Below are 12,150 nucleotides of genomic sequence, written 5' to 3' on the forward strand. Positions count from 1 at the left end.
CACCCCTGCCCACTTTGACAACCTAGGATGGCTTAGAGCAGTAGACGACAGAGTACAGCAACTTGCAATGGGCCTGGTCTACAAGATACACTACATGACCAAGGTACCCATGTACATGTCAAAATACTTCCCAAAGGTCAGTGAATACCACGATCACAACACCAGAGGGAGCTCCACAAATCATGTTAAACCCAGATTCGGCTCAAACAAGGGACTAAACACGTTTAGCAATTATGTCACATCAATGTGGAACGCCCTACCCAAAGCTGTAAAGGAATGTGAATCACTACCCACTTTCAAAAACACTCTCAAAAAACACCTACGGGAGACTGCAATTCTAAACTGGCCCCTGTAAATGTCCTAACACAACCCCCCCCCCCCCCCCAATGTACAGTAGATGACCAAGTATGGTCTTGTCAATATTCCAATGTACAGTTTTGCTTGTTCAGTTGTACAGTGTCCCCCCCACCCACCCCTCCTACCCAACCTCCCCCCCACCCACCCACCCAACCACCTCCAATCTACAGCCCCCCCACCTACCCAACGTCCTCCAATGTACAGTTTCTATGTCAAATGTATATACTCTCTTTTCTGGACTCTTTTCGTATCACAAACAGTACTGTATTTGCAAATCTGGTATGTCATAAATGTATAGATGTAGCAGTACTGTCTATCTGTATGTCATGTATGTCATATATGTTATGATGAATTGAAAATGGGGGACCCTGATGTAAACAAGACGAAAGTTTTTCTCTGGTCTGCATCCCCTTAACAATTGTATGTATTGAGCTGTACTGTACTGTACCCATTCTGCAATCTGTTAATAAAGTTTTCAATCAATCAATCAAATGCAGCGTTGAGATTGGAAGGCTGTGGCTGGGAAATCCTGAGGAGGTCAGGGGCCGGGCTCTGCCTCCACCTGCTGGCTGCATGGCAAAATGTGTCACTACCAAAACACAATACTATTAAAAATAAGACTGTTCAATATTGACTTACTAATATTTTGTTTACACCTTGTAATATTATTTAATCTGGAATTTCAGTAAACGTTTTCCCAGTTAAATCAATGATAATTGCAACAAAGATATGATAATTTCTTTTTCTTTTCATCTTTCTTTATGAAGGGCCACATACAGTACGCTTGATCATTCCGATTTCAAAGTTAAGGATTCATTAGTCTTAATATACATTGAACCAAACACAATCATAACATCTTAGTTGATATCTCAATCTACATTATATTTGACAAAACATCCCATGTTTGGGTCGTGGCTACACATTTTTGGAAGTGACGATAATGTTTCAGTTGTGACCACACTATTTTGTTTGCCATAGCTGAATCAGACTGTCAACATTTTATGTTACTAAAAACGAATAACTTATAAATGTTGCACATATGAAGCCAACATATATAGCAGACACACAAATATCTGACATGAAAAGAGGTATGCACATACATTGTTAATTTACACAGGGAGGTAGAAAAATCATACACAATTAACATACTGACCCATTTTAAGATTCCGATTGTATTGCCTCATCTTCCATTACTGTTACAGCGTAGAGGAGTGACATTATTTTGTTCTTGGCTCCTCTGCCTAGCAGCAGCGTCAACATAAAGTAGGACAAAAAAAGGAAAACAATAGAAATTGTGTAAAAATAGATAGCACTAGATTACCACAGTCACAGGCAGGTAGCCGGCCGTTAGCATTATTTGTTCATGAGTCTGACTGCCTGGGAGGGAAAAACTGTTCTGGAGTCTGCTGGTCTGAGCCTGACAGCTGTTTGTGGTTGGGGTGGCTGGGGTCCTTAATAATAATAATAATAATCCTGCTGACACACTGTCTGTTGTATCCTGGATGGAGGTGAGCTCACATCCACTAATGTTCCAGGCTGTTCGCACGACCCTCTGTAGCGCTTTGCGGTTGAGGGCAGAGCAGTTCCCATACCAGACAGTGCATCTGTAGAAAACCCATAGGATCTGGGGCCCCATACTGAATCCTTTCAGCTGCTTTGGGTGAAAGAGGCAATGTTGTGCTTTCTTCACCACTATGCATGCTGGTCTCTCCTGGCTCACAGTTGAAAAAAGGTTATTGTCTAACTCACTTGTATTGTGTAAATCAGCTAAACAGTAAGACTCCATATTTTGTGTTTGAGCAACTTGTTTACAGAAGCTCTATACAGGACCATAATACGAGAGGGGCCACAAATGGTCAGTTTTTACTCCCTCGTCCTAGAACCAATGCTTTAAAGCGGTCTTTTATTTATAGATGCATAACACTCTGGAGCAACCCATCTATCTCTACACTTTTAGTAAATCGATTTTTAAAAAGAAACTCAAATCACACTTTCAGCTGTTGCCTTAATGTGTGTATTGCATTTGTGTATGGGTTTTTGACTATTAGCCTACAAGTTTTCTCATTTTGTATCTTTAAAAATTGGTATTTATTGTATGTTTTAGTTAATTGCTTTTTTTTTCTCTTTTCTATCTATAGCATCTGTGAAAGTAGCTTACTTGCTGTATACTAACTCCTTGTTTTTATCTTTTGTATCGATCTATGCATTCATTGTTTTCTGTATTATGTTGTGTGGACCCCAGGAAGACTAGCTGGGAGCCACGGCACCAGCTAATGGGGATCCTTAAATAAACAATTTAAAAAAACTGACTGGTGTACAGTGTACACGTCCCAGATGAGGTCCTCTGTGATGTGAACACAGAGGAACCTGAAGCTGCTAACTCTCTCCACAGCAGACCAGTTGATGTTGATGGGGTCCAGTCTTTCTCCCCCTCTCCTGTAGCCCACAACCAGCTCCTCGGTCTTGTCGACGTTGAGAGAGAAAGGCTGTTCACCCGGCACCATTGTGCCATGTTATCAACCTCTTGCCCGTAGGACGTTTTGCCGTTGGTGATTAGGCCTGTTGTGTCATCATCAGCAATCCCTGTTGGATTGGTCAGTACAGAGAGACTCAGAAGGAGCTTCTATCCCCAGGCCATCAGGATGCTCAATGACTCTATGTAACAACCCATCATCTACACTCATTGCACACACATCCACATGCACACACTCACTTTTAAACAAACACTCACCTCAACACTCACTTTAGACACTTTAACACTACATTATATTTATCTATTATTAAAGAGATTTGCACTACATTCATACATTTGCATTTGCACCTTACCTTAAAGTTTTGTACCTAATTTTCTGCATTGTACCTCATTGTTTACTCATTAGGTTGTACTTTAGATTGTATATTGTATTGTATATTGTATATATATATATATTGTATATTCCTCTTTACTTACGTTTTTACTGTATGAAGCACACTATCAGGGGCTCATAAAGGAACCAAGCATTTCACCGTAAAGTATGTGTATTTTATTGTGACAATTAATAAACAAACTTGAAACTTGAACTTGAAACGTGAAACTTGCATTGGCGGTGTCCATCCACACAATCGTGGGGTGGGCGGGGAGTAGAGGAGGGGGCTCTCGTGTTGAGGGTCAGAGGGGCTGAGGTGTTGGGTCCCATCTTCACCACCTGGTGACGGTCCGGCAGAAAGTCTAGAATTGGGCTGCACGGGTTGGGGTTGAGTCCGGCAGGGACTATGCTGTTGAATGCTGAACAATATCCAACCAACAGCCTTTTTTTCACACGTTATTTCCCTCCAGGTGGTTGAGGGCGCTGTGGAGTGAGGCAGTGGATCTGTTTTGCCTGTAGGCAAATTGTTGGGGGTCTTTTCCGAAGTGTATAGTCTAGTTTTAAAAGGAACACGCCAACATTTTGGGAAATTAGCTTACCGTCTTCTCCAGCGAGAGACAATGAGATAGATACCAGTTTTCTCTCTGTGCATTCAGTAGAAAGCTATCTGGCTGCATGTTAGCCTAGCTTAGCACAATGAATGGAAGTGGACATTGCCGGTTAGCCTTCGGGAGAGGTGTTAGTTGGACAATGCCGGCCAACGTGCAGCCAGATAGCTTTCTACTGAATGCACAGAGAGAAATCTGGTATCTATCTTCTACAATAAGCTAATTTCCCAAAATGTTGGCATGTTCTTTTAAGACTGACTACACCTTCTCAAACCCTTTTTATTTTTTTATGTAGTGACAATGCTGTCTAATTTCAAATAGTTTTTATTTTTTCACCCATCTGTATTGTCTGGCCAAACACTATCTCCAACAATGACCTTGTCAGAATCACTCAGCGAGACAACACACATAACATTACAGGCTACGCCGGTGGACTTGGATTGGACATGTGCCCAAAATGGAAACAACAGCAATTCCCAAAGTTGCATTACATTGGACGCCACACCACAGAGAATAAATGAACGAGAGGGAGACCCAAAATAATGTGGCACAGAACCATTGAGAGAGAGAGAGCTACACCAACACCAACAAAGCTGGGGAACCATGGAGAAGACCAGAGACAGACAGAAGTGGCACAACTTTGTCACTGTCCAATATGGGCCAGCCGGCGTAATGGGAAATTACTGACTGACTGTCTTTACTATCTGCAGTAATGTAACATGCTGACTTAAAGGTGCAGTCCACGATTGTAATCGAATACACTTTTTTTTAATACACTTTTTCTCCTGTTTTTCTCTGATTTTCTCCCATCCCAATTTCGTCATTATGCCAATTCCCCCCTCCCCTTCCTGGTCGTTGCTCGCATGTGCCCCCCACTGGTCGGTCTAGGGAGTCCTGAAGTCTAACAGATGCTTCCTCCGTCACATAGGAGACAGCCAGCGAGCTCTTTTCACCTGCCAGCACGGACTCTCATTGGTGAAGTGTAACGCGTGGGAGGTCACACTACCTTCAACATATCCCTTATTTGCTGTCCAGGCGCCCTGACCGACCTGTAGGAGTCACTGTTTACAACAACCAGAATACCACCCCACCGGCTTCCCTCCCGCTGACTCTGCCAATTGAGCCAGTATGACGGCCGGCCAAGCCAGAGGCAACGCTGACAGCCGGATTTGATACCGGTGTCTCTTGCGTGTGGGTGCACAAAAAGGTTTTCATACAGTCCAGGCTCTGTAAATGGGAAACAAAGTGGACCAAACCATACACCATTCCAGCCAATCAACACGTTGCCTCAGTAGCACAAAAGGGAGGGGTGTCCTCCCTTCAATTTGATTGGGTGAATACATTTGCAGACTCACAGGTTTTTTGCCTGGGCTTTTAAATCGTAAATGAGCTGTATTTTATAGCAACACTATAGGTTCTCGATCAACCAAATAACCAACCAACCGACCAAATAATCAACCATTAACCCTTTTAACTACATAATTCCTGTACTGACTAGCTAATAAAAGTGAACGCATCGATTATCTGGTGTCTACGCTGTTTTAGGACAGAAGTTGACGCTCTATTTCTGGGTATTACACTTTCTACTTCTGTGACGCCTGACAAGATGTGTGTGTGTGTGTGTGTGTGTGTGTGTGTGTTTGTGTGTGTGTTTGTCTGTGTGTGTGTGTGTGTGTGTGTGTGTGTGTGTGTGTGTGTGTGTGTGTGTGTGTGTGTGTGTGTGTGTGTGTGTGTGTGTGTGTGTGTGTGTGTGTGTGTGTGTGTGTGTGTGTGTGTATTGGCAGTGGGTAGGTGGATGTGCAGAGCGACTAATTATAGAAAGGCAAACATATGGTCCCCTGTAAGACTTAAGACTAAATGACAGTATATCCAGTATCCAATGTATCCAATAACAACACTCTGGTAAGTTCTTGTTGGCTGACGGTTTCCACATATAGCTTGTGAAATGTGAGAGTAGTTGTGAATGAAAAACCGACCTAACATTCAATACACCAACTCAGCAAACGCTAAATTGTGGAATGCCAACGGTGGCAGTAGAAGTTGGCTGATGCCCCCCAACCCCCCTCCCCCCCAGCAACGGAAGCATAGAAAATGAGGAGCATCTGTGGACTCAATCAAAGTAGACGTCTATACTCTGCTCTCGACTTGCCTGGTTAAGTAAAAGCTTAAAGTGGACCATTACCTCATGTGTTTAATCCTCACTAATTCCTTTGCATTATCACATCTATAAATACACTTTCACAAGGACAATGAAAGGCCAAGAATCAAACCCGTGGGGATTTTGGAAAAGTTTATTCTGAAATGAACAGAGTGAAAATAAATAAAAACTTTGCAGGGGAAAGGGGTGGTGGTGGTGGTGTGTGGGAGGGAGGGGGGGGGGGGGGGTAGAACGTTTCGGCGGCCAATCCACGACCGTCCTCCAGCACCTTTGGCATTGCTGGTCCAGTGATGGCGTGACTGAATGAGGTGGCCGGTGGGGGGGAGGGATCTACCCTCACTTGATGAGCGGTCATCCCTCCTCCCCCCTTTCCTCACCCCATGTGGCGGGTGGAGACACGCCCCCCGGGGGGTGGTGGGGGGGGGGGGTGACAGACCAGGTGTGGGAGGGAGTGGCTCTACAACGGAGCGGTGTCATCTGCGATGTCCGGAGCGAGAGATTGATGGGAGGACGAAAAACTTAAAAACAAAATTATAAAATAAAAAATAAAAAACAGTGTGGCTTTGGCTTCAACGTTCTGTTTACATTGTCCTTGTCTTTCTTTGAGTTGGTCTTAGAAACGGTGCAGATGTTAAAGACACCGCCGGCTCCAGCTTCCTCAACTTCCACTGCTAGCCTTTTTAGACGGACAGGATGTACTTGACGAAAGCTGGGGGTAAAGAAAGAAGAGTGAGATCATCTGTACCAGGCTGGATATTTCATTTAAAAATGTCATCTAAAACTGTAATAGGGACTATATGTACGAGTGTGTCAATATGTATGAATGCATGCATGTATGTAGATACATGTGTATGCATGTATGTATGTATGTATGAATTTGAATCTATGTATATATGTCTGTGTATGTACTATATTTAAGCACAGATATCACTATTGTCAGACCAAATCACTGCTGTGTATCCAAAATAGGGTTTTCAGGAATTAATATAAAACATTATTATTGGTTTAATTTGTCCCTGGGTGATGACACTTACTATTACTATCTATTTGCAGTGATAAAGTAGATCTAAAATCACAGTTGCAGCATGCAGTATACACAATGCACACATGTTCTCCTCAGAGGCGGTGAGAGCGTACCCTCGAAGTGCACATTGCCGTTCTCGTCTTCCTGGCCGGCCATGAGTGCGTCGATCTCATCAGCGGTCATCTTCTCGCCTGTGGACACATGGGGATGGATCCGTGTAAGGAACAAATTCTCCCATTTCACTGAAAGACGTGCACTCGCGCGCTGCGCAGGCTATATCTGTGCGTCTATCTTTAGCTCCCTTGTGTCGTGGAGACCCGACACTCACCCAGGGTGGCCAGAACGATGCGCAGCTCAGCGCCCATGACTGTGCCGTTGCCCTCCTTGTCGAAGACGCGGAGACCCTCAACGTAGTCGTCGTAAGTTCCCTTCTGGATGGCGTTGACTGTCGTGAGCATGGGCAGGAAGGCGTCGAAAGCGAGCCTCTTGCTGGCCATGTCTATGGATAGGAAAACAAATACATAAATACATGCATTTGTGGGAAGCGTGGAATCTTGCTCGGCTGAGGGCACAGTGTGTTTACATGTGCAAAATACCTGTATAACATCACCGGATTGAAAATACCTAATCTTGGTGTCAACATCTCAAAGGATATGGGATTTCTTTCCCAGCTGGATTAAAATAATTAATAAAAGTGATTATATTACTATATGCACATTACACAGATATCCACATGTCTACCCTAGACGTAATTTGCAGTAGACCTAATCCACTGTATGTTCTCACCTATGTTCCTTTAAGTGTGCCTGGGTGTTTACATTTACAGGACCCCAAACTTAGATATATACGAATCTTGCAAGTGCTGAACATGATGAAATTAAAGTTGAAAGCTGATTTTTCCTGTGTGTTTCAGTGTGTGTGTGTGTGTGTGTGTTGGGCAGAGGTCTCACCGTCGGCAGATGGGTCACCCAGGATCTTGTTCACGTCCTTGTTGGTGGGGTTCTGGCCCAGGGCGCGCATAATGTCGGCCACCTGGTTGAAGGCCACCATGCTGTCACCAACTCTGTCGAAGAGTCCGAAGGCCTCCTTGAAGTCTGTGCAGAAGAGGGGGGGGGGGGGGGTGAGGAAGGCAGACAGGTAAGTTCCTCTTGAGTGACAAAGTATAGACACAAAAAGGGGCATTGTGTACACTACTACTAGCCTAGATGTTATGTTCAAGCAGGGAGGGAAGTGAAGAAATATGACTGTCTTGGGGATTCATGCTTTTTGATGATTTGTAGATTCTAGTGAAAAATAAAACTGATGTATTATTTTACGCGGGGCCCACTGTGTTCTCCATACGCGGCCCTACTGTGCCTACTGTGCCTACCATGCCCCCCGCGGCTCTTCTTAAAAAGTGCCTTAGTTGCCCACGGCAGGTTATCTAGTGTCATAATTGTGATAGGAGGATCAGAGACTGGGCCCACTGTCCGCTGGGGTAATTGGTGGCGACAGCTGTGCAAACACTCTATGAGCGGGCAGAAAGGTATGGGTCAGCTATTTCTATGAAGTCCGCCAGGAAGCCCGCTGAAAGTGATCTGTTGACAGATTAATGCTCTTATGTGATTTCCGAAACGGCGGCAACAGCTGTGCCGCCCTCTGTACCCCCTGCCTGCCGAGTGTATTTGGGGGGCATTTAGCGCAACACCCGACAACCGATACACCCCGAGTAAGTAAGCCAGGCCATTTACGGGCACTTGCCCCCCGTGGCCTGGGGGGGGGGGGGCAGAGTTAAACATAAGAACGCTGACTGTGGGGTAATCAACACCCCTCTCCTTTCACCAGCACCTGCAGTAGCTTTACCACTCAGAGCGTGCCGATGCAGCAGGTTTTCTTCTAAAACAGTTTTGCAGAAGGGGTGGACTAAAATTGGTCATCCTGGGGGGGAGGGGGGGGGGGGGTCAAGATGGGATGTAATTCTGAGTTTTAGCCTATTGCTCTCGGATGTTCGCACTTGGTACACAAGTATCGCCGACAACCACTATATCCTGCATGCAGGCATAAGTTTGGCAGGGAGAAGGGGGGAAAAAAAGATCACAGATTGATCCTGTATCGCGATATTATAGGACGGTTCCGGAGCTCCTTGGGAGGAGCTTGGTGAAGGACATTTGTTTTCAGCTATAGGAACAAAAGGGGTGGGGGGTTAGATTCCTCCTGTAAGAGGACGCCACATGCCCTGCATCTTAAACGTTGGGACGAGGATCAACACCTTGGTATTTGCAAGGACCACTATAGGTTCAGCAAGACAAGGCAGGACTGGCTTAGAATAGACACAAGACTCAAATCCCCCCTCAACAGCTGAACAAGTGTCCTCGGAAATGACAGCCTCAGTCTAATACGGTGTCCAACTGGACCCGTTTCAGCTTAATCCGACCCCTTTAAACAACTGGCTTATTCTCTAAATCAAAGTTGTATTCTAAGAGACCATTATTTAGGGGCATCTTGGTTTGAGTGATTTTGAAGATCCCCGACTACAAGTGACCTAGTAAAGAGAGCTATGGCTCTCGGAGGACACATTTTCTGGCATGACTATGACAAGTTAACACTTTAGTGTGACAATGAGAGAGTATGTTTTATTTTTATAGCATGTTTCTGCCTTTTCTTTAAGTGTGCATTACTTCTACAACTATAAGTGGACTTGAAAGACTGTTGGGAGAAAACTAGGGAGGGATGAAGGCCGAGAGAGAGAGACGGAGAGAGAGAGAGAGACAGAGAGAGAGACAGAGAGAGAGAGAGAGAGAGGGGGGGGGGGTTCTTCTCTTACCCTCAAGCTGGTCCGCGGAAAAGTCGGACGCAGCGGGTGCTGGGACAGCCTCAGCGGGTGGTGCAGCAGCCTCCTCAGCCTCAAACGTGCACGCATACATACACACACGATCACGCACAGACACAACGAGTATACACACACACAGAGAGAGGTACAGACGCACACAGACACACGAGCGCGTGCACGAGCACGCACAAAAAAACACGTAACACAAGTATGGAATGAGTATTTGCATGTATACAAACGTACTATCATTGTAAAAGTACAACAATATTATATCCTGGACGTCCTATAATATTCCTGGACAATGTTGTTCCTATTATAGGCCACCCCCCTAAAGTCGTAGGTCTTATAGTGGGATGCGGATGAGATGATGAATATTTGGAATTAATCAAATCCATATGCGTTCAGATGTGTTGAACATATATAGCTAGAAATGTGGATATATTCCAAGGCGGTGGTCTTGAGCCCCAAAGACACCTAATAATCGTCAGATAAGCGTGCTTAGACAAACAAACACAAATAAATTTAAAAAAAGCGTTCTAAAGATGCGATAAAAACGCCACACTTGATATATCCACCGATTAGTTCGATCACATTGACGCCCCATGGATTTCTTTTTTTCATGTATTATTATTAGAATTTTTTTTCTCTGTGGAGGAGGATATCCAAACCATTGCCACAAAAGTACAAATCATCAATCTCAAGAGTATCTCCACTGGAAGGAGCCCACACTCAAAAAAAAATTATTAAATAAAAAGTCCCACAGACAGAAGAAGAAGCGCAGTACACACCATTTTGCAGATCAGACGATGGACGGGGCGGAAAGAAGGAGAAGAAAGACTGGAGTCCCAACAGAGAATGGTCCTGAGCCTTGGTCCAAGTCCCCCTCTTATTTATCCCAGGGTCGCTACGTCACATATGCTAATGACGCGTCTCGGATGACGCGCGGGGGCTTCTTTAACTTTCTTAGGGCAAACGGCAAACGGGAAAGCGAGCTGTGGTCCCACCGACAAGTGGGAGTAGGCCTTTAGAAGGGGACATGCCTATTTTTAGACGAGCGACCAGCGAACCGTTTCAAGACTTTTGCCCTGCCTCTGACATTACTTAGTTAATGATGTCAATTTAACAAATTGTCAGTGGCATTTTAATGGTGTGCGGGGGAGACGCACGTTATTACACAGTGCTGAACCTGAAGCCCGAATCGGATGGAGACGCACGCATCCCACTGCGTCTCTGCAGAATGCTCCTATACATGGTGGTATTTTTAACGCTCCACCTCTTATGGTTATTATGGGGGTCTTGTTAAAACTAATTTAAACGCGTGTTCCCGTCCGGCTGCAGGGTTTGACTAAATCCATTTTCAACTTGGAGGTATAGGTATGAATGAAATAGTTGGCAGTACATTTCTAAAAATGCAATATCTTTATCCGAAACAAAATACATGGGTGAAGTCATTTGAATAGACTGAATGTTCTGGAATGCTCGCGAAGCGTGATGAGCTCTCTACGGCATTTGGTGCATATTATGCCACTGGAAGGAAACAACATTTGAAATCAATGTCAGACCACGTCAACCATCATACAAATGGAGATTTCTCCAGAAATGTGAAAGGGTCTGCATTCATAATTTGGTGTCCCGCATCAGTGACCAACCATTCTGATTGGAAATATTCACCAGGTGGTAAGGTTGCATGATAAGAGACGCACAGTGGAGCTATCCAGTGCTGATCATGTCAGCGGGCAAACTTTACAGATTATTTATAAAAAAAAAATTATAAAAAAAAATAACCTTCCAATGAATGAACCCAATCCAATTGGCAAAATATACACTATATACACATTATAAATGCATTAGGCTACAGTACATCATGGCCCATAATGCCCCCCAAACAGCATTGCCAACTTGCTATTGCTACATACTCCACATGGCCAGTGAGAGTCAACATACTGTATCTCCAGGGTTATAAAGTGGGCACCTCCCTTCAATTAGTTTTTTTTACCCAGGGACAGTGCACATTAATCAACATATTCAGTTTCCACATCAATGTAAATGTGCCAGAATTAGCTAATGAGTTTGTTTTAATCTGTAGTCCCTGCCTACCATGCATGTCTTTATGGTGTTTCATTAACATTGGTTATTTCATAACCCTAGTTATATGATTAATGGAAAAGTGTCTCACTCCGCCTATTGGACTACTCTCGTGCCACTCAGTGTCACTGAAATAACTTTTCATTATGCACCCATCACTGACCATGCCACGCCCACTTCCTACAGTAACCATGGGTGCAGTGGCCGTGTTCTCCCTTCCCAAATTTCATGTGGAAACAGGGCAAGGGTCATCAGGACGATAA

The 12,150-nt window shown here is 44.4% G+C and overlaps 1 protein-coding gene across 1 annotated transcript; it reads right to left on the minus strand.

The window, feature by feature from the left end:
* Positions 1-6,084: 6,084 nt before the first annotated feature.
* mylz3 (myosin, light polypeptide 3, skeletal muscle) lies at positions 6,085-10,676 on the minus strand. Its single transcript, XM_084332369.1, has 6 exons — positions 10,591-10,676; positions 9,797-9,866; positions 7,944-8,087; positions 7,322-7,492; positions 7,107-7,184; positions 6,085-6,678 (listed from the first exon to the last, which is right to left on the minus strand). Exons 1-6 carry the CDS (start codon positions 10,591-10,593, stop codon positions 6,650-6,652), a joined length of 495 nt encoding a protein of 164 aa, XP_084188495.1. The 5' UTR covers positions 10,594-10,676; the 3' UTR covers positions 6,085-6,649.
* Positions 10,677-12,150: the final 1,474 nt, after the last annotated feature.

This window comes from Notolepis coatsorum (assembly GCF_963971535.1).
Source record: "Notolepis coatsorum genome assembly, chromosome: 1".
Taxonomy (NCBI): domain Eukaryota; kingdom Metazoa; phylum Chordata; class Actinopteri; order Aulopiformes; family Paralepididae; genus Notolepis; species Notolepis coatsorum.